The sequence below is a fragment of the Orbicella faveolata genome, unplaced genomic scaffold, assembly GCF_042242905.1.
Source record: "Orbicella faveolata isolate gen_17 unplaced genomic scaffold, um_ofav_v1 contig_24, whole genome shotgun sequence".
Taxonomy (NCBI): Eukaryota; Metazoa; Cnidaria; class Anthozoa; order Scleractinia; family Merulinidae; genus Orbicella; species Orbicella faveolata.
In genome coordinates this window covers 13981344-14004393 of record NW_028301552.1, presented here as the reverse complement: position 1 = coordinate 14004393, position 23050 = coordinate 13981344, and the positions used below count along the sequence as shown (strand labels likewise).

The window sequence follows — 23050 nt, the reverse complement described above, 5'->3', positions numbered from 1 at the left end:
CCAGACCCTCGCACGTATTTTACTAGCCTGCGAGGCTTAGAGGCTCTAGGCGGGAAAAGAAAAAAAGGACCCTGCTTGCAAGCTATATATCTACATTTTTGTCACCGTTGTCTGTTATACATTTAACATGACAAAATTGCTGGAATAGATAAAAAAAAAAAAAGAAAAGAAAAGAAAATGCTAAATCAGACAGTAGTAACAATATTCCGAAGTAGAAGCTAAAATACTGTTTGTGAAGGATAGTATTCAAGAATAACTGAAATTATTGAGCAACTGTTGATAATGAGGTCGACAGCTGGTCATGGTGTTTTCTCTTAAGCTGCTTTCTTCTTTATACCTTGGAGTTCATTTATACAATTTATATAAAATTTATTACATAAATCATGAACTCCTGAACTTGAGATTGGAATCCTTTTGTGATAGAAGGCCAGACTGCTTGCATCTTGAATGTGCGAGAGGAGAAAAAAATAATATTCAAATTCACCGTGTTATAATTAAGTCTTGCCGCGTGGGTTGTAATTACAGTCTGAAGTTAGCTTAAGGGAATAAGGTCAAAGAAAGGCCTTGAGGGACATTTCTAATTATTATCATTACTTTCTGTTTTTGCTCTCTTCCTGTTTTGTTTATTCTAAAGTTATGAAAATAATAATGAAAGTGAAGAATGATCATCGCAGTAAATTTTCCAATTTAAGCAATTGGAAGGAAGAATGTGTGGCTTCATAGCTCAGTTGGTAGAGCATCGCAGCGGTATCGCAGTTGTCACGGGTTCGAATCCCGTTGGAACCCTGAATTTCTTCCTGGCTTCTTCCTTCCAATTGCTTAAATATGAAAATTTACTGCGATGATCATTCTTCACTTTCATCTACTACCACAGTTCAAATATGAATTATTTCATATATACCTCACACCGAAAATAATAATAGCACAAATGTGGAGGATTGTTTTTGAGAAATGCAAGAGTCTTTGATAATTAGGAAGACCGTGGCTCGCATAAGCAACAACACTTAACACCGTCTAGGCGAACTGACTACGTTTAATCCCCGCTCTAGTATATAAAGGAATTATTTTGAAGGCATTAAACGCTTCATGCTCCCCATCGCGTAATGTTTGCCTATGCGTGTATTGGTTATTCGATAATAAGAATAAGAATAAGAATAAGAATAAGAATAAGAATAAGAATAAGAATAAGAATAAGAATAAGAATAAGAATAAGAATAAGAATAAGAATAAGAATAAGAATAAGAATAAGAATAAGAATAAGAATAAGAATAAGAATAAGAATAAGAATAAGAATAAGAATAAGAATAAGAATAAGAATAAGAATAAGAATAAGAATAAGAATAAGAATAAGAATAAGAATAAGAATAAGAATAAGAATAAGAATAAGAATAAGAATAAGAATAAGAATAAGAATAAGAATAAGAATAAGAATAAGAATAAGAATAAGAATAAGAATAAGAATAAGAATAAGAATAAGAATAAGAATAAGAATAAGAATAAGAATAAGAATAAGAATAAGAATAAGAATAAGAATAAGAATAAGAATAAGAATAAGAATAAGAATAAGAATAAGAATAAGAATAAGAATAAGAATAAGAATAAGAATAAGAATAAGAATAAGAATAAGAATAAGAATAAGAATAAGAATAAGATACATGAAAAATTACTCGATTCTGATTGGCTGAGAGCAGTGCAGTTCAAGTGTAACACCAGTGCAAATTACACATCATAACTCTGGATTATAATTGGCTGAAAGACAATAGGAAATTATCTAAGCCAGTGATATTACGTAAAAATGATGACGAAAGTTTTGTGCGGAAACTTTGAAAAAAAGGTTTTCTCGAATGAGAAAAAATGGCTTCAAGAAATGTCTTCCGGCATTTCTTCCATGCATGTTTATATTATTAATAAGTAATCAATCATACGGTTTTCTCCTTTAATTTGGATTTAATTTGCACTTGTGAGTTTTTCAAAAAGCTGAAATTAAACTCGCTGAAGCGGCTCGTAATAGTAATAATTATAATAATAATGATAATAATAATAAGAGGAGGCCTTCAATCACTTAATTCTGGTTTTCAGGAGGGTCCTCTAAAAACTAAAGATCTAAAATACATTTAATGTCTAAAATACAGTAATAGTAATTAACACGTTTATGTTTCTGCCCCACTCCTTTCCTGGCCTATTGCCGGTTTTCATGTCACGTCATCATTTTTCAAAATTGAAAATTACAAATTCTCCTGGAATTTTATTTTCATCAGATGTAAGACCCTCACAGAATTTGACGTTTTACAACTTTTAAGCTCAACAGGGTTCCTCATTTTGTTACAGAGGACGTTTGATTTTCCAAGTTTATGCGCTGTGTGACATTAAAATGGCGGCTCGAGAAGGCTCTCTCGATAGTAGGTCAAAAGATGAGCTATCGCTCAAGTTTATGCTAACTGAACAGTTCCTGTACTAGAAGATCTATTGCTTTCAATGTGTCGGAATTCTAGAGTAATGATTTTTCGTTTCAAAAGCAAAACTCAATGACAGATGTTTCTGTTACTTTACGGCCGCCATATTGGTGTCCCTAGGAAGCGCACCAACATGGCCTCTCCATACAAAGCTCTATAAATTTGGGTGAAGCACTTTTCCGAATAACGTGTCTTGGCGAGGTTGTTTATATATCAATCATCTATCATATCCAAGATTCTTGACTTAATTCATTGAACGATTAAGATGTTTATTTTTAATTGCGCGACAGTGTAAACCAGCAATTCGGGGTTGGGAAACCTCCAGGCACACCTTTGCGATGAAGTTATTGGATTTCAGCTGGTTATCAATAACTCGCAAACACACCCTTATCCCAGCTGCCCACTCAGTCCACTATTAGATTAAGGGGGATTTTAGCCCTCACTTTCATTGGGTAGGGTCATCCTTTGATTTGTGTTGTACAGATCAGTGACGGATCTAGGGGAGGCCCACCCCCCGTTATTTTGGGTGAAAAAAGAAGAAATGACTGAAGGAAGAAAAGCCGGCAGGGCAAGTAAATCAAAATCGCCCCCTCTTCCCCCCCCCCCCCCCCCCCCCCCCGCTTAGCTCAAAGTCTGGATCCGCCACTGCAGATTGGAATAAAATTCCTACTCGAGTGGTCATTGTCTCAGTCAAAGCCAAACGTACCGTGATTGTGAATAAGTATGTACCGTACGCTCGTACGGCAGCAACCCATCGCGCTCTCAAGTAAATTTCTCGTCTCTAATGACGTTTCAAAGGCGCTTATAGCATACCACATTGTCACGAGAAATAGGCTAACCTGTGCTCCAGGTGTTTTGAAGTATAACAAGCATGGATAACATTAGGCAAACAGTTGTGAATGCAACATTCAGTTGTTTCTTCTCTCGTGTTCGCAGCAGTAGAAAAAATGTTTACGAGACTAAACAACCATCTTCAATGAAATTTATACGACCTTAGTTCGTAAATGAAGCCTAACGTGTATACAAAATATCACTGTGAGCTGTGGCATGAGGAAAATATATTTATCCCCCATGGAGGAAAATTAAATTCCTTTCACAATTCATCATGAGTCAAAAGTCTCGATCCCATGCATGTAATCTGTTTAGCTCAATGCATGGTTTCCCGCCGTCATCACGAAAGGATTTTTTTCCTTTTCACTACAAACATTGATTTCGTGATTAAAATGCACTTTTAAAGAAGAACGACTTTTGACCGTCCAATGGTCATCTTCCATTTAGATTAAAGAAAACTTACAAATTGACATGTATAAATATATCGTAGAATTGCCAAATCATGTACGTAGAAACAATAGGAAATGCGAATTAAAAAGGCTGAATAAAATAGCTGCTTTGCTAAATAATTGTAAAAGAAAAGCGAAACAAAATTTGAAATAGTAAAAATTAGCTAAACAAAGATGAATAACATCTAAAAGTCGAACATTCCTCCCAATTTTTTCTGGCTCCTTTCCATGTGACCATTTTTATACGTGATGCGAATTTTCGGACATAAAAGAAGTCCCAAGACAAACTGGAAGAATATTAGATCAAAGAAGAACACGAAAGAATTCGAAGAAAATTAAAATATATATATATATTCTTTTAAGACAATTCTAAACAAAATCTCACTTCCCCTTACACAATAACTTCACCTCCAAATTGCTTGACAGCTGTTTAGAATAAAGAAAAACTTTATTGTGCTGGGCCAGTTCATCGCCCTAGTGTTCAGAGGCGGTTCAATTTACAAAAAGAAGTTAGTATGGAGAAAGAACGTCGAGAGCTTAAAAGGAAGAAAGCTGATGATGAGTCTCTGCCCGTCTAGAAGACAAATTTACTATTTGAAAATTATCAACAGAAGACTTTTTTTGTTCAAAACTGAACTGCAATTAGCTAGGCAATATCATAATAATGATAATAAAACCCACACATTATCTTAAATACAATTCGTTTTGATTGTTCATGTACTACTAATCCTTGCTTAGAAGACGCTTTTCGAGACCAACAGTCTCAGATCATTTTAGCAGATAAGCCACCATAAGTGTTCTTTCAGTTTACTATTTTAGGATTTTCTACTTCGCAAAACACGTCAGAAATGTCAGTGCTGTTCTAATTCCAACCAGAAGTCTATCTACATTGTTTTGTCGGTCAACGAGGGATGTAGATTATGTGAACCTGGGTGTACTTCACATCCGTGTGCAATAGGCTGTACGTTTGTCTTACATGGAATATGTCGAGAGTTATCATCTACGGAAAAAGATATTAGCCTGGTGACAGACGTTTTCTTAATTACTTTAAAAGCAGCAGGTCATGCCTTTAGGCGTCTGGCCGCACGTCAATTCGGACAGAGCCCAACACACCAAAGATTGAAGGTGAACTGTATATGAGAAGGAATGTCACAAAGCTTTACAAACTGTCGCCGACTGCCTATTATAAAACAACTGTCAAGTGTAAAACCAGCTTTTGGACAAGTGACAGCCGTAAAAGTTGCTTACCACTACTAGCCCTTGGATCCTGCAGGTAACTTGTTCCACACCAGCTGAGTTAAACGAGAAAAGGTAAGAAGACGAGTGGCGTATTGTAAATATCCCTTTGATGTATCCGTTTGGCTGATACATAGACAACATTAACACTGTTAAAAAAACAACAACAACGACAACAACAACAACAACATGCACACGTATACCCCCACCGTGTGACCGTCGTCAAACTCGTGCAGTTAAAGTGCTATTCGTTACTACGATTTGAGAAGCATACAGACGATGTCCAACAGCTCGGAATCCTCATACTGTCTATCGATAGTTTTTAAACATGATTATGCTTATGCCGACAACGTTCTTAATTTTCTGATCAAAACAGTTATTTATCGTGCACGTTTGCAAAGAGTTTTACTGGACATTTGTAATCGGTCTATTTTGCTATCAATACTTGGCCTGCGTTTCACGGGCTATTCCCGTCCCGTCGTAAGTGATTTTCACTTAGAACTTAAGCGTTTTGCTGTGTCGACAAACAGAAATAACTATTTTCCAAGTTTGATCTAAAGATATCGAAAACTCGACGCTTTTCTCTTCTTAGCTTCTCTTGATACAAGTATCACTTCCTTGCATAAAATATTCAATTGAAGTTTTCTTGTATGGTACGCGGGATTTCGAAGCGGCACATGTCGTTTAGCAAACTTCTTAAATATATATATATATCGTAAGTAAGAAATCGGGATCGAGTTCCCCGACATAAGCTCGCGAGCTGATCTTTCCTTTTACCTGCTCAACCCTAGATAACACCTTAAAATTAGACAAATGTCTCAGTGTGTTCTTTTGTTTTTGGGGTATATTTTCGGAAACGGTTGAAATACAATACAGTTTTTCTGCCCTAAGATTTCACCCCCGGATAAGATTTAAGAACACTGAAGATTCCGCTTCTCAACCGCTCCTTGAGACACTTTTACATCGCTTTAGAAAAAATAGATGTTTTCTTTTACCCGTAAACTATCTGATAGATTTGTTGCAAACTTTTGCCACGATCCGCAAGTTTCAAGTAACGGCTCCCGCCGGCATACCGATCTCTACAGCTTGGCCGGGTTCAACTGTATCCCGGCAACTTTCTTTCACGACCCCTGCTCCCTTCAAAGGAGTCGCAGTTTAATGACAAAATTGAATGGTAGGTACTTTCGGAAAGGAAACCTGCGTTTAATAAGGTGAACCTTACCAATCTAGCCAATCAAACCATGTCCCTCCAGAGGCACCTTTACCCGTTCCATTGCTTTGCCAGCTAAGCAGGGATCTGAGGAACTCGGGATGTAAAGGGGAAAAAAACCCAAATATTTTTGCTAATCCTCAGTCCTCCCCAACCCTTTACAAGTTAATTATCAGGTATCGATTTCCAATATCTCATGGCACTGTCTCGCAGTGCAGTATTTTCTTGAAGGAAGACTATGCTCGCATGGGGTAGATCCATGTTGCCAGAATAAGTCAGCCGTTATCCAAAAACAACTACATTTGCTCCCCTTGAACAGCGATGGAGCACGACGACCTTTGCGAGCATCTATTTCATGGTCCGAACAGTAGCTTATCTCAGTCGTATTACCAAGAATTTACTATTTAGTGTAACTCGTTTAAACGAGCCACATCAACGTTTGCCCATCTTAAAACGTTTAGCATAAATTTTTCAAGTTTGTTGTTTGGAATCAGTGTTTTTATATCTGAGTAATATTTTATTCTCAGGTTTCATTCAATTTAAAGGTAATTTTGTATGTGCTGAAATGCTCGTTTTCCCTGCAGGTTTGTGGTTTGGTCGTTCTCGTCGCGTCATTACTTTGTTGCAAGAAATAAACTTCCAAGTTCATCGGCCAATTTTTATCTCAAGAGTCAATAAAGGCATTTTACTTTTTTTTTCCCCACAACTTTGGCCTACTTGCTTACACAGTTGACCGTATGTTTGCCAACGTGCATTTTTCATTTTTTTGCTTAGCTTGTCTGAGCGATGCAGCTGATAAAACAGTAATCAGTGGAGATTTTTTTCTTTACACTGGGAATGAAAATTCCTCCGACAACGTGGGGAAAAAAGCCATAAAGCTCTAGGATTGCCTTGTAGTATTCATTTCGAATCTGGCCATGATTCAAGTCTAGCTTGAAACTGTCTAAATTCTTGACATCATGATAGCCTTTCTACGTGTGTTGCCGATATTATTGAACCTTATGCAGCATATTATTATTATTATTATTATTAATATTTAAGCCACTAATAAACATTATTATTATTATTTAAAAATTTAATAAAAAATAAAAAAAAATTATTACCATTATTTTTATTATTATTATTATTATTATTATTATTATTATTTTGCGATCGCCCCTTTACTAAAAGGTTTTATGACACCAAATTCCCTACATAGGGACTGATAAAGTTATCCTTAATAAATTGATGAAAAAGTTTCCCCCGAAGAAATTTTGCTAGCTGCAATGCTAGAAACTAATCATGTTGTTTACTCGCTGCTTCCACTACCGTGATTTGCTTTAAAAATACAAAGAAACAAACTGTCAACAAGCAGTGGTGAATGGTACCCAGAAAGTCTCAACACAATGTATGATGAGCTACAGTCTCGTTTTTCTGCGTGTCATTCGTCTGTGAGTCTAAAATCGCCGAGGTCTCGGATTTTCAAACAAGGAATTCGGCGTGTAGCTAGGCAAGTCTCGCATTTTACCATAAGGAGGAGATTTTAACATAATGACATCTATCAGCCACAAAAGATGAGCATACTCTTACCTGCATAGCTTTATCTATTACAGCTCAAGGCAGAGTTCTTAAGTCACCCGTCATTCAAGCCGGACCATTCTTACACTTTTGATTTAATCGTCGGCATTAACGTAGTCGTATATGGCTTGAATTTAATAAAAGGTGTTGAAATGATCGATGGTTCAATTTGGTTTTGGATAGGAAAAAACACCTCGTATTTTCATAATAAGTACGTGTAACCACAACTTCTTTCTTGCCGAAACGAGATCAAAGAGTGTTACATAATCGTATTCCGGCAGAACTTTTTAGTGCAAAGCGTCATAGGGGATGAAAAAAAATAAACGTCGTTTCAAAATGGTTATAGCCTAGGTGATCACGGCGTTGACCTGGGATCAGCCGTATTTTTTGTTTTGTTTTGTTTTTTTCGAAAGGGACAAGGAAAACAAAAAGAACAAACACAGCAAATCATTAGTATTGTTTCTCGACCAGTCCGGAAAAAAAGATCCAGAATCTGACTTTTGAACAAGCAAATATGCGCTGCCCTCCCTCCCCGAGATGCGATGCAGGAAGGGAGGGAGGTTAGGATGCAGTCCGTTTGTTCACTCAAGAGCTCATAATGTGCTACAGGCTCACCTCATTGCTTACACCTTCAATTCGAAAACATAAAGCCTCATATGAAAGCAGTTATCACAACTCATAAAACGGATTACCTTTAAGTGCCCCGCAGTTCCTTTTCTTTTTCTTTTCGATATTTTTTCGTGTTAGACTTTCACGTTTAATTATTGTATTTCAATCATTTAAATACGGCGATTACAGTTCCTTTGCACTCTTTATTTTTTAATAAGAAAATCGAGGCTGAAATTTGCGAAATTTTAAGAATAATATCAGAATAATTCCGAGGCTGAGATTTTAAAAAGAATATACTTTTTTGTGTTGAAAATTTGCAATTACAACACAACTCAGTAACTAAACTAAACCGTATATAACTAAACCGTATAAAATTATTCCTTCTCTAAATGGCAAAACTGGCCAAAAAGCAACAAAAACAGCACTAGCTGTATGTTCGATGCTCTGATGCCTGCAGGCTGGCTCCGAAATTACTCTTATACCATCCAGACACTAAATACCTTCGAAAACAGAATATTCAGCCTTGGTCAGAGAAACAAAATTCTTATAAAAAATAGAGTGTAACTCATTTCCACTGAATATTGAGCCTGGCTGATCTTACGACAGGTTCCTATTTTTCCCCTGTTCCAAATGCTCAACTCACTCTTTCATTGTCCAACGTTCCCTGTGGACATCGTGATAAGCCTTATGTTGTTTCCAGAAAGCTGCAATAGACATATTTATTACAATGCCCACACAACAGTCTAGTTTGTTTTCTCAGGTGGAAAGACCTCTTGACAAAGAGACTTGGCGTAACAAGCAGCCATTGAAATTTCTTTGCTTTAGCTGTTGCCAAATCACATACTGTCTAGGACAAAAAAGCCAATCTGAAGTCCTGCCGAACACTTCGTCGGCGATTTCTATTCTGTCGGCGTGATTAAAGCGAAGCGATATATTAGCGTGACATTTCATGTGCCGTGCGTCAATAGGTTGTTTTCGATATATTAAAATTCCGCTTGGCAGTGAGGTTCAAATGACACAAACAAAGGAAATAAACCGTTTTCGATACATTAAAATTCAGCTTGGCAGAAAGGCTCAGAAGACAAAAACAAAGGAAATTGAATGACCATGTTTATTCATTTCTTTTGTTTGTGTCCTCTAGGCCTCACCGTCAAGCTGAATTTTAATATAGCGAAAGTGGCCTATTTCCCAGTTCGATAAAAGTTCGTGATCCTTTCCCATTGGAAAATCAGCATTTACTTGAAAAGATTACCCCGAAAAAAGTCAGGGAAGCAATAGAGCGCCGGACAACGAACATCAACGGATGCTAGACGAACTTGCTAGCAAATCAATACACTGAAAAAAAAAAAAAAAAAAAAAAAAAAAAAATAGATAAATACCCGATCTGTAGGGGGGTTACGGTCGTTTCGCATACGAGCTATTTCGCTAACGGTATCCGGCAGGTTCGCTAGCGTTGGTACACTAGATGGAGACCTAGATTATCTAATTTAGGAAGAGAAAGACCAGGAAGGGAAAGAGCGAGACAGAACAAGGTTTTCAATTTTCCTAACATAATTTTACATTAGTCTTCTAAATTCAGATATTACTCGACCACGACTTCAAGTGTTTCGTTCAGTGACTGCCTATTACACTAATTCAAACAAATGATTAGCACTGATAATAAACACTAATTCTGCAATAAAGTTTTCTAATAAGTATTTTAAAGGAGCCCATTCACGGTACTTTGAGTTATTTTGGCCACGTACAAAATTACCTTTAAATTGAAGGAAACATGAAAATAATGGTTTACTAAAATAGAAAAACACCAAAGAGATAATAATAAACCACACAGGAACAAGAATGGTTAAAGGATGGAGAAGATTAACAAGGATTACAAACAACAAATTTAGGCTAAACGTTTCAAGATATGATTTCCAAACCGTGACATAGCTCCTTTAAATGTTGTTTTAAAAGACGATATTTACACGTAAACGTAAAGCTGGGGTAAATCTCTCCTACTCACCAAGGAAGTATTAATGTATTATATAGCGTAAATGTGGGGTAAAGTCGCGTAAACAGAATTTTACAGCAGCTTTACGCAAAAATAACGCCACCGAATTTCAATTTGTTTGCTAGAGGGTCCGGGGCATGCTCCACCAGAAACGTTTCGTATTTTTAACGTTCCCTTTATTCTGAGAACGTATTTCTCACAATCTCAGCGCCATGCAAACGTAGCTAGAATATCTAAGATGGAGTCATCACTGCAGCTTTCGCTTCCTGAAGGGATGATAATGGATTGAAAAATGGATAAATTAATAGTTGTTGAATCGATTACATACTTCACCAAATACTGTAGTCTTGAGTTCACCGTTTACTCAGCTTGTCAACAAGAAGGAGGCGCTGTGAATGCTTCCGTGCCAAACTGTCGATTGTTACACTAACGTCAGTTTGCCTATTGTTATAGTTGTTATTCAGAGCAAGACTAGACTCTCGCTCCACAGACTTCTAAGTTCGAAAGCTAATTATAACAGAATGCAGATTCTGCGGTACGTTACAATCCAGAGGCCAAGATACGTTAAATATTTAGCCAAAACATTGCGCCGTATTGGACAAAAATTAGCATCAAATAACAAGATAATCTTTCAAATAGTCAGGAAATAGTGTTAATTAACCGTCTCATCTAAATATATGAGTTGTTTTCTCCAGCGTATCGACATTCAATAAGTTGAAAGCTAAGTAAATGTAGATTCTTAAGAAAATTATGATTTACCGGTCAAGGCGTCACGCACTAAGAAGCTTAACTGGCCAACATTCACTACGTGGCCTCTATACACTTGACGACACCATCTTGAATTTAGCACATGAGATTGAAACGGTCTGTCAGACCTTTTCAAACTCGAGATCGAAAGCTCGTGAAAATTATACGTATCCGTAAGTCATGATAGCAATCCCTTAAGGGGGTATGGTACCCTAAAATATGGCGATGTTCATGAAAAATTCAATTTCTTGGAAATACAAGACTTAAGACCTTTGAGGACTTGTCAAAAACATTTTGAAACGATCTTGCCGAATTTCCTTCCAGATGAGTGTGAAATTTAAGGAAAGTACACAGTGGTATACATTTTTTCACGTAGCAACGGCCATAGCAACGACTGTTTACTATAAGAATGTGACCAAAAATATAGATTATTTTTAACTTATATGAACGAAACTATTTAGAAAAAAACTTTTAAGACATGCACAACTCGATTGGTGTAATTATTTGTGAAAAGCTTTGCCTCAAATTGCCATCACAGGCTCATTCATTTCCCTTATGCAAAGGAATATTTCCCACAAATGCGGTAACTTTTTACAAAATAGAACAACCATTGCACCCCCTCCCCCGAGATCCAATCTGCACCCCCTTCCCCGCTATTTGTGGCTCGTTAAATGCTTAATACTTCGTGTAAGAAACTTAAAGTGCATTTTTCTCAAAAGTTTACTTTTGTACCGACTGACTTCGCGCCGACATTTCTGCTTTGCAAGGTTTTTCAGTAGAATTCCCGAAACTTGGGCTGATCAAAGACCAATAGTGTCGTGATGTCATAAACCAAAAAATCGTAACATTTTAAGATGTCACGTGACATGAGATGATCTGTCCACTGGGTGTGGTAAAAAATAAGGTTATTTCCAAATAAAGCTGTAAAAAGCACTGAAAATAAGAGTGAACTGTCAAAACTTAGGTTCATTGCACAGAACAAAACAGAAACTTACATGATATGCTTATCTGACAGTCAATTCTTGTTTTGTAAAAGAGCAGGAAGTGTTGGCGTCAATACTATAAAACACTACTTCAAAAGGCTGTGGCTGGTTTCCATAGCAACCATTTTGAGTAAAGTCTAGAAATTTAATTTCTCTTCTTGAGTGCAATAGCACACAACTGATCTTTCTTCACCATATTTAAACAAACTTTTTGGTCCATTTGAGGGTACCATACGACCTTAACTCGAGCAACTTATTCGTGTCAATAGTTCTACAAATATGACATGATTTAGGAAAACAAGTTAACGTGTCGCTGGACATTTCGTACACCTCAGCATTTTTGTCAGAACCGGGTGTGTAATTCTCCTGGCCTCTGAAGAGTCAGCGTGGGAAGGTTCGTTCTCTTCTTCCGCTGCCCTTGTCTTCGTCTGACGCGTGGACTACGGTGCAAAACTACTAACCTTTCTTTCCTTTTTTTTTTTTTTTTTTTTTTAATTTACGTAACTCGTCTTATAAAGAACCTACTTTTTTTTCTTTTCTTTTTTTTTTTTTTTTTAATTTACGTAACTTGTCTGATAAAGAACCTCCCCGTTTATTATTATTATTATTATTTACGTAACTCGTCCTATAAAGAACCTCCCTTTTTTTTGTTTGTTTTCGTTTTTGTTTTCGTTTTTGTTTTTGTTTTTTCCTCCCAGTCGTTGACTTTTTTGACATTCTGGTCCCCTGCTAATAGTCCAGACAGCGTAATAGGCTAGCACATTATGTCAACAACCAACCATCATTTTAATAATGATATTAAAATATTGTTTGCGTCCCGGCTGGGATTAATTATTTGAATAATCCTAAGTCGTAAACTGTAAACAAACACTCTTGTGCATTTTCTTGCCTATTTAGAATCTAACACGGCAGTTTCTCAGTGCTATGATTTTGGATTTTCTATGAAGAAATTTGCGTGACATGTCGATTTATTTCGATCTTCCTGTACATCCGGAAGTGGTTTCTACAGCTAATAGCTCTAAGGAATTATTGATTGATGGACTGTTTAGCTCGTCACGTAAGTTTTTCTCTAAAGATCGCATGGCCGGTACAGTCATGTCAGTAGGAGGTTACGGCACAGTACGAGGGGACATACTTGTTCCGGGGCAGATATTACCAATCGCAATCTGTCTTTCCTGTCCCAAAAGAATTCAAAACACTTCAGTTGAACGGAAGACGCACCCGTGGGTGGGGCTATTATCAAACACCATATGACGTCGCAGATCGATCGTGACGACAGAAGACTGTTTCATGTACTTCGCACAGTGTGCTAATCTCGTGCTCTCTATCGCTCCCAAAACAAGCCAGGATTCGAAAGGTGCGTGTAACATTTAAATCTGTGTCCAGGGAAGAAAAAATAGCCTTGCTTATTCCGCGTTCTCATTCCAGCCTTTAGGGGAAACTATTCAAGTAAGTCTTTCATTTTCCTGTTTCAGCCTCTTCAGTTTTGTGTGATTATCTTCGCGCAATGTGAATAATTTCTGGTCTTGAACGCTTACTAATACGTGTGCTGCATTGCGTGCTCAACAAATAACCGTGCAAGCTGCCTACAACACCGGTTCCCAATTCTAGGTTGTTCTAAGGCGGGATAAGGTTAAAAAATGTGCCAGAAGTCTTCTCTGTTTTTACTATTTAGCACTGTTCTCCGAACCAAGGACAAGCTTGTTTTTCCTTGCCGCAACAACAATGCAAAGGAAAAGCAATACACAATTATAACTAGCGCATTGAGAAACCCCGTTGTAATCGTTTACTGATGCAGTTGTGATTATTAAACGTATCAACTAGCCTTTAGTGTAAGGTCGCATGAACAATAGCTAACAATAACAGAGATCTAGTGGTAGCAACCTATTCTATTTAATGTTTATGATCTGGAGGCGCTGCATGTTTATAGTTTAAAATCGTCCCGGCCAAAGTAAACATACATCCTCATTTTCGTGGCGGCACAGCTTTTGATTGTTGTCTGTTCAATTTACTCCGAAATAGATCAGCACAAGTTAGAGAAGTCGCACTTCTTTTTCTAGAAATATATGGGAATTTTTGTTTGTTTTGCTTCTCGCTCAACTTTACTTTCTACAAGAAGGGATTTTGCTTTAAACGACCCGACGCAAGCAATTGTAAATTAGGTCAATTGGTCAATTAGTTCTCTTCTTGTCACCGCTTGCTTTTCGACATGAAACTTCACACGCCGCACTGACTTTGTTACCACACGTATTTTTTTTGTGGGGGATCTTCGGTTCTCTTTTTCATAATAACCTGTTTCTTTTCATTTTCTTAGTATAACAACGGTTTAATCCATCTTCCATCTTCATTCCGACACACCTTTCGACAGTTCAACTGATTGTATCGCACATACTTTCGTCTTCTGTGGCTTGGGAAATTTCCCAGAGAGGTTAAGGACAATGATTATTTCTTTCTGTAGCTGTCCTTTGTTATTGTAGTTGTTCACTCCAAATGGAAGGATTTCAATGCGTCGATGAAGTGTCTTAAACCTTCGGAATACACGGCGTCTCGAGTCAAGTGACATATGGACGAAAATCCCCATAATTTAATATCGATGAGGGTAAATTTTAGCGTCAAGCCGAGTTTCCGGTGGGCGGATTAGCAGTCAAAAAGTCGGCATCCGGCATTCGTCCAATAGTTTGACAAGACAAGAATGTCAATGAGTTTGGTGAACGACAACCTTGTGCAGCGCTTGGTTTTAAATTCAACTAAAAGCAGTTTCGGGCTTATGTGTGTTTTTTGTTCCCGCAAAATCTTCCAGTATTTACATAGCAATATAGACTAGGTCGATTAATCTCCAGGAGGTTACAAAGAATTTTCCATCGCGTGAGTCCCGTAAGTTGCCGTGGCATGAAGCTGTGTGCAATCCTTTGACCCATCTTTCCTTTTCACCAATAATGCGATAACAGCTAAGGTCAAAAAGATGAGCTGGTTTAATTGTAAATAGGATATTGCATTCTTGGTGAAGAACAACAGATAGGTGTGCCAGGCACCTCTGCTTGGATGTGAGGTCGACAAAGCACTGAATCAAGTTATAACTGAATTTTCCATTCTGTCAACTTTCCAAGTATCCCGGCTGTTGACATAAATTGATATTTCACACCTACTGTGCGTCGACAGAAAATGAAAACACCGCTTTGTCACGATGAATGCCGATGTCAACAGTTTCAGGTCGGTTTACAGTCTCTGCCTTTTGTCAATAGACCTATCACTCTGCTGCCGACATCACGTCCACGGTAACTTTGCCACACAAGCTTGTCACGCAAGAAAACATATCAACGTAACCTTGCATCCCAAAGTTTGGCGTCGTCACTTTTTAGAGTGGACGTCAAAATAAGCGGACTAAGAATGCGTCAGTGACATCCCAACTTTCCACCAGCCTGAACTGTTTTCAGTCCTTTTTTTTTTTTTTTTTTTTTAATTTTTCCTGATATTTTCCATCACAGATATTACAAATTCCTCTTTCCAGCATTTCCTAGTGGAGAAGGTGAATTAGTAATCAACAAACGAAAGGAATTATCTGCCCAGTTCTCGATCCGACCGAAGCCGCCTGATGTCAACACGCATGCAAATGACTTTTGTTACTGACTTACCGACATTATTTTGTAGACTGTTGAAAGGGGAAGTTCTGTACGGGTCCGCAAATGATCCCGGACCGCAAATGATCCCGGACCGCAAATGATCCCCAAATTGGACCGCAAATGATCCCGACTAAAAATTAACGAATGGCATGGATGGTGGGATGGGTGGATAGGGAATTGGCGTACGTGAATACCGATGTTTTTATTAAAGCCATCTTATAATTATAATGGCTTACAACTTGCTTTTTTTTCATACTTTCGGCTAAATTTTGTTGCTAACTACGATGTTACGAATATCACCACTCAATCATCAAAACACGACTTGGCTTGCATTTCTTTGCAGTTCTCAGTAAAATTATGATCCATGCAACATAGGCTACATATCCTCCTTTGTTAAACATTGATATTTCGGTGTTATAGTTCAATCACTTTTTATCAGCCATTAACGCCATTCGTCTAAAGTTTTAAACTAAAACCTAACCATGAAGCAACTATTAAGGAAGACGCTGTCACCTGAGTAGACCCTCTACAACGCTTCATCACTCTGTAAAACACCTAGTGTGTAGCACTGGAAATTTGAACAAATTTATTTTGTAATTTTTGCTTGGTCGTATTTTGGCTTTAATTCCTCGGAAATGACTACTTGAGTATTCTAAGAAGCCAAAATTCCAAGCTATAGTTATGAAGTTCAGCTTCATGACCAAGTAACGCCAAGGCTTGCTCTTCGTTTTGACAAGTTAGCTGTTTGATAGATGTTTGATACTATCGCCACCGGGATTTCGAGAATGTTTACAAGTATGTGTTTTTCCAAGACTTCTGATTCAATAGATCGTCTTCACGTGACGTGTTTTTATCCTCATCAGGCATAAGAGGCGGTATATTTATATCTGTTTACAACTAGCGTGCTTTCTTTGGAAACCAGGCATTTTGAATTTGAGGGTTATGTAGTTTACGTGACACAAGGCTACGATCGAGTTTGTTGAAAAATATATACTTATCTCATGATTTTGAGCCTTTTTAGAAGTTAGAGCATTAGGAAAAGTGCTTATGTAAATGCTTGTTTCATAGTACTCATTATCAGTCGCCTGGAAAGCCAAAGTAGTTCCAGATGTTTACACTATATTCCGGCCGCCATATTGGTGTACCACGGATGTATACCAACATGGCGTTTTCTTACTGGGCTCTGTAAATTTCTGGGAAACATTTACGACGAATTTCTGAAGTTTGGGAAAACGCACAGGCCTTAAACTTGGAGAAGTGTCTTATTTAGTTATCTTCTATAGCGTACATCACAATTTCTTAGCTTTTTCCATTGGTTGATTTTCGATTTACTATTTTTTTTTTTTTTATTGCGTGACGGTGAAAACGATCTGAACCGTTCGAAGAACAAAACAGCAGCTGTGAAATATTTTTTAGTAAAATGATAAAAGATGTTTTTTAGTTCATAATTTTTGTATATTTTCTCACCTTCCTCTGATATAAATCCATGCCATTCCGTATTGTTTGATCGGGATCCTTTGCGGTCCAATATGGAGATCATTTCCGGTCCGGGATCATTTGCGGTTCAATTTGGGGATCATTTGCGGTCCGGGATCATTTGCGGTCCTAGGATCATTTGCGGACCCGTACAGTTCGGCCTTTTAAAAGCTTGTCATCCATGCATAAAATCCAACTACATTTATCGTTGACGTCTTTTCTTGTTAATTTTCTTTAGGAAGATGATGATGAGGGTAATGTTAGGATTTTGGCGAGTACAACTCTTCCTCGTAATCTTCAGCGCATCTCTCTTCGCATCTGTTATTCGCAAGACGTCAGCTGCGGGTGATTATAGACAGTGCTCTTTGAGACAGAACAGAACGTGTTACCAGTATTCACTTGCACGAAGACGAAATTTGACATGTGCAGTAAAAGGCGACAAATTCAGGAACTGCCAACAGATTGGTAATGCTGGAGCTTTGAATCTTACCTGTGTTGCCCCAGATGCATGCAAGCAGAAATGCCTTGCCAGCAACTGCCAATCTCTCAAGTGCAACTCAAAGAAGTGCAATCAATACTGCATCCGTGGACGTTGCAACATGGAATGCAATTCAGACGAGTGTGTTCAGGAATGCGCCGTCAGTGGATGCGAAATGACCTGTCCTGCAGGTGCAAAGCGTTGCACCCAGAAATGCAGTCGAGGTAACTGCAAAATGCATTGTCCATCGGGAGTGCAATATTGCAAGCAGTCGTGCAACAAAGGAAGATGTATTATGCTTTGTGATGGGAAAGAATGTTCCCGTTCTTGTCGCTACAGTAATTGCCTTTACAACGCTGAGCCCGAAAAAGTAACTGCTCCCGTAGTCACATCAACTTGCAACAGGGCAATAGCTCGAAGACAGAACATTTGTTACCAGCATTGCTTGTCGGGGGACTGTAAAATGATGAGTGTCGACGGCTATTCCATGCAGAGTCAAGTCTGCTACGGAGGAAACTGCAACATGAGTTGCAATGCAGGAGAAAAATGCAGCCAAGTTTGCGTTGGACGACAATGCCAGCTCGTCACCTGTACGTCAGACATTTGCATTCAGGAATGCATTGCTGGAGGTTGTCATATGGAATGTTATTCAAAAATTTGTACTCAAATTTGCAGAAAGGGAAATTGCCGGATGGCCTGTTTGTCTTCGAACTCCAAAGTCTGTTATCAGACTTGCATTGGTGGAGGTTGCTTGACTTCGTGTGAAGGTGAGAACTGCAGCCCTAGATGCTTTGGTGGAAACTGCAAGCACTCCCTTTATCAGCCTCCTGGCTTAATAGCTACAGAAGCTTGCGACGACATAAAAGATGAGACATGTGTTCAGAGCTGTTCATCAAGGATTGGCTGTGCAGTGACGAATAGGCCCTCAAATCCATTGCAAATTTCCAATCAGACCTGCAGCGACGGCTTCTGTTTTATGAATTGTACTGGTTCAGATGTTTGCAACCAAGTCTGCTCTGGCCAGAAGTGCTACACGTTATCCTGTAATTCTAGAGAGTGCGTGCAGGTATGCAGTGGAAAAGACTGCGGCTTGCTTGAGTGTTATGCAAATACATGCACGCAAAAGTGCACTGGTTTGGGATGCCATTTGAAATGTCACCCGTCTGTCGAAGTGTGCCATCAGATCTGCGTCGCCGAGAAAGGAAGGTGTTCTCTGGAGTGCTGGGCAAGGCAGTGTGTCACAACTATGTTGTAGTTTGTAATTAATTTGAACGTACTTGTTATACCAAACATATTAGTAATATATTTTTTTACAAGCTTTGAAAAGGTTTAATATTTGGGACAAGCTTACAGTAATGGACTATGTGAAGAAGGCGACAAAAAATTGCTGTCAGTAAAAGAACGTACAGACTCATAAATCGCCGCAACTTGAACTAGAACAACTGAGTGACAGCCTCAATATAATTACCTTGTCCAGGCATTCACTCTGGTGGGGAACAGCGCGCGACGAACTAAACGTGGGCAGACCAGATTTTGTCCCCTCTCGCCAAACTCATCTACTAAATTTAGTGATTGTCAATTCTCTTAATGTTACTACAGTTTATTGTGCCTTTGTGTAACGGCTGAAAAGCGAGTTTTGCTAGTGCGAAAAGCGTTTCTATTTCCGAAATATCAGTTCCTGCATATTATAGTACCTTCCAGGTAAATTAGTAGACGCAAAATAGAAAGCAGCTTGTTGCAAACAGTTATTATTATTATTATTATTATTATTATTAAAAAGGGAGTGTTTATTGTGACAAAAACTAGAGCTAAGCTTTACAAAATGCTATTATTATTATTATTATAATTATTATTATATTATTATTATTATTATATTATTATTATTATTATTATTATTATTATTATTATTATTATTACTTTTTTGCTTGTTCGTGGCACATGACAGGCCACTGTTGCCAACCACTGTACCGGTACCTCTTAGGGGCAAACATGAACTCGAGCCAAGCCCCCACTGAGGAATGGACTTTTTGATAGTAACTTATAAGGGCCGTCTGCACCATATTTGACTAACCTCGTGCAACCTTATTCAGTATCATTTTAGGCGATTCGAGTTACTGTTATTCTTTTAATTTCAAGCTTTCGCCAATCTGCGGCATCGTCCGGGAATGTAAAGATCCCACCGTTCGTGATATAAAAAGCGGTGTAGTTGACACGAATCGGATTAGAATATATATTAAAGACAATAAATTATGCAAATGTGGCGAGGGCAACACACAATAACATGGAAACTCGCTAATGAGTGGTAGCGAGAACAAAAGCTTGGAATTAAAAGAATAACAGTATCTCAAGGCCTCAGCAGAATGGAATATTTAACCACCCAAAATAGCACTGAAGGACAACGTCAAGCGTTTCACTATAACTGTTACGGATTCAAAGCTTTAATTGTATAATTTCGTTGCGATAAAGAGCAAAAGGAAGTAACAGACACAGTAATAAAAACTTGTACAGATTCTTTTGATCTTTTTTATGTTGTTCCAAATGTATCATTGCCTTACGGCTCAGGATCCCCTCCCTTATAATTATACACCGACCTAGTGTTACAAAATATAAATCCCTGATTCTGTTATCCCATACTCCTTCTGTTTTCATTGAAGTGACCAAGTGCCACTTCCAGAGAATAACGCAAGCCTGAGGTCACAAAGATCCTCACGCTAACATGAATTACATAAGAATTAAGTATTATACACCTTACAAGTTGATTAAACAAAATAATAAGGAAAGTAATGGTTAACTGGAGCCTAGAGCCTAAAAGGAACAGAAAAGTTTTGGAGCTAGCCCCTAAAAGTAAAGGGGACGGAAGGGAATGCAAGAGATCACAAGGTCTAAACGAGATTTTAGCTTGTTCTATTGCTGTTATCTGCAAGAGCTTCAGATTCGGAGGTTCCGAGACGTTCGTGAAAGAAAATTAAAATCCTGAGAGCTACCCTTTACCCCCGGTCAAACCTGCACTTTTCTCTTAAAAGAATCGGTTGGTGTTGTTATATTGATGAAATATAACAAGCTGTTGAAAGATTTGCCATTCAAATTAAACATTTCCATATGTAATTTAACTTTTATCAATTTTCTTTTGTCTTTTTCGGTTTCGTTTTGTCTCATCTCGCACAACTGATGAAATTTTGTAAGCATTGCTCATTGTACTGTTCTTCATTATCACTTTTCACCAATGTGTGCATGCACTTTGCTGAGACCTATAACATCATACGAAAATTGTTCATCCACTTTGTAGAATAATAGCTCCAATATCTGTCTGGACTGTCCCTCGAATTTAAACTCAACGCCTTCACACTTCACAAACTTCATCGGAATGCATTTATTTGGAGATGCTCTTGTCTCATCGTTTCCCGTAATTGTAATCTTGATAATGAATTGAGCTTCCCTCGACACGAGGAAGGGTTTTGAAACTATCACGTCGAATCCCAACCTGCTGCCTCCATCCCGTGGCTCTCCTTTCACAGTAAATGTTCCGCTCACTGCAGACACCTCTTCTTTTAATCCGTGGCACCTAGATATTTTCAGTTGTACTGAAAACTGTCTACCCTCGTCTTTGTGGGCGTAAAGGCGAACCCCTGCAAAGTAGACTTCTTTATTGGTCGAGAACTTCAAGCTTTCCGAAACAGTGCTGAAACTTTCAGAACTGGGAAACGTTTGATTTTCTCTGTACCTGTAACAGCGACACAACTGCACTTCTGTACTTCTTGATTGAAGCCGAGGGCCACGAGGTATACAGGAAAATTTCGTGTCACCGGCAGTGACTAAGTCCTGTTTGTGGAACAGGTACACGTGTGACACCTCTTCCGCCGTAAGAATTCCCGTTGGTATTACAATGTCTTCAAACAATCTGGGAGGCATCAAAGGAAAACGAATCAGGTAAATCGCTTCTTTTAGAACTCTCCTCAGCGCTTTCCCTGTAGTTTCCGAACCTTTCACTTTGCAATTGGCAATCGCCCATCTCTTTGCAGCTTTGAAGACAGCGCACTCTCCGTCAACTAGAGTAAGGGCATCTCTCTTGAGAAGTGATGAAAGAGTGTCGCGACTAATCCAGAGGAGTCCTTCGCTCTGAAGGCAAGCGCTTGTTTTGATCTCCAATAGCCGCCAGCAGCGCTGCTCAAGGTCAGACTCGGAGAACAGCCTAGCGTGCTCCAAGATCCTAAACACATTGCTTTCTCTTAACTCCGCTGTCAAGAAACGGCAGCAACTCTCCGCCAGGAAAGGGACGATGTATTTCTTCGCCAAATACAAAAGTTCAAACACGTTCCCAGAGGTCAAGTGCACTTCATCCGAATATAAATACCGAATGAACTCAACAAAACTCCGAGGATGGCAGTCGGAGAGAGGAATCTCTTGCCTAGGATCAGCCATATTACCGTAAAACATGGCTTGAAACACAGGGCTGCCAAGGGACAGCAGGAATTTGTGAGCGTATATTAATTCACTTCCATGATCCTTGCTCGTGGAGTTTGTATCATGTGAGATTGCAAACTTGACATCGCTCATAAGAGGATTGTTTATCATTAACGCTGTTCTTTCGCGAATGGTTCTCTTTTCAGCTTGCACGTTGCTACAAGCAGTAGAGCTGCCTTTCGTCGAAGTTGCCGATGCCATATGCTAAGAAAACAGCCTGTTTAAGTTCACTGAACGGCACTTGGCACAGTATGAAAGAGGACAGATAGATTTGATGGAGTGAAGTATGGAAAAAAAAAAATCCAAAACCTGTCCATGCGAATAATCTGTTTTTACATACCTGTAAAAGCAAAACGTTGCCCGCGGGGTGTTTTAAAAGACGGCATTTCATTAATATCAGACACTCCATTAACCACTAATAATCGTTGTCTGGAAACATATGGTTCGGCACAAGTTCATGTTTATGTTCAAGATAGTAGTCCTTTCCCGTGGTCATTATGGAAAAAGATCGTAACAGCCGTGGACTAAAACGATCTGCACATGAACAACTCGTTCTAAAGGATGTTGGCGCCTGCTTGAAATTATTGATTTTATGTGGAATTACAAGTGTCCTCTTCAATTTCTGTAGCGAGTTTTAGTCCCGGAAAACGTGGTTCGATATGAGCGACACTGCTTAGAAAAAAAAAAAGGATGCTCGCCATCTTATACCCAAGTTATTCAGACAACGTACAAATGTAAAATTTGATTTTCAGCATGTAATTTTGTATGAAAGAATATGATGAGTAGTATTAAGGCTTAGAGTGACTAAAATGAAAATCCACAGAGATTGGCTGTCCGTTTTCGGTTAAACCTGCTAGAGGAAGTTACAGATGACGTAAGAACACACAGTTTGCAAAATGCGGGGAAAAAGATAAGACCACTCCTTCATGTATTTATACTCATAAAGTAGC

The 23050-nt window shown here is 38.4% G+C and overlaps 2 protein-coding genes across 4 annotated transcripts; one reads left to right on the top strand and one right to left on the bottom strand.

The window, feature by feature from the left end:
• Positions 1-4824: 4824 nt before the first annotated feature.
• Positions 4825-20157, top strand: LOC110069687 (uncharacterized). Of its 3 annotated transcripts, none has more exons than XM_089292041.1 (2): positions 4825-5044; positions 17400-20157. In XM_089292041.1, the coding sequence occupies exon 2, from the start codon at positions 17404-17406 to the stop codon at positions 18892-18894; it is 1491 nt and encodes a 496-aa protein (XP_089148167.1). In that variant the 5' UTR covers positions 4825-5044; positions 17400-17403; the 3' UTR covers positions 18895-20157. The 3 variants fall into 3 exon arrangements, with proteins under 3 accessions (XP_089148167.1, XP_020632875.2, XP_020632874.2); XM_020777216.2 differs by lacking the exon at positions 4825-5044 and adding an exon at positions 13092-13422; XM_020777215.2 differs by lacking the exon at positions 4825-5044 and adding an exon at positions 13093-13514.
• On the bottom strand, positions 20062-22981 carry LOC110069688 (BTB/POZ domain-containing protein 6-B-like). The gene has a single exon (XM_020777217.2). It carries the CDS (start codon positions 22299-22301, stop codon positions 20850-20852), a length of 1452 nt encoding a protein of 483 aa, XP_020632876.2. The 5' UTR covers positions 22302-22981; the 3' UTR covers positions 20062-20849.
• Between the last annotated feature and the right edge of the window lie 69 nt (positions 22982-23050).

Bases quoted from the DNA above. Each gene is read 5' to 3' on its own strand.
- LOC110069687 (XM_089292041.1), top strand. From the start codon at position 17,404: ATGATGATGAGGGTAATGTTAGGATTTTGGCGAGTACAACTCTTCCTC.
- LOC110069688 (XM_020777217.2), bottom strand. From the start codon at position 22,301: ATGGCATCGGCAACTTCGACGAAAGGCAGCTCTACTGCTTGTAGCAAC.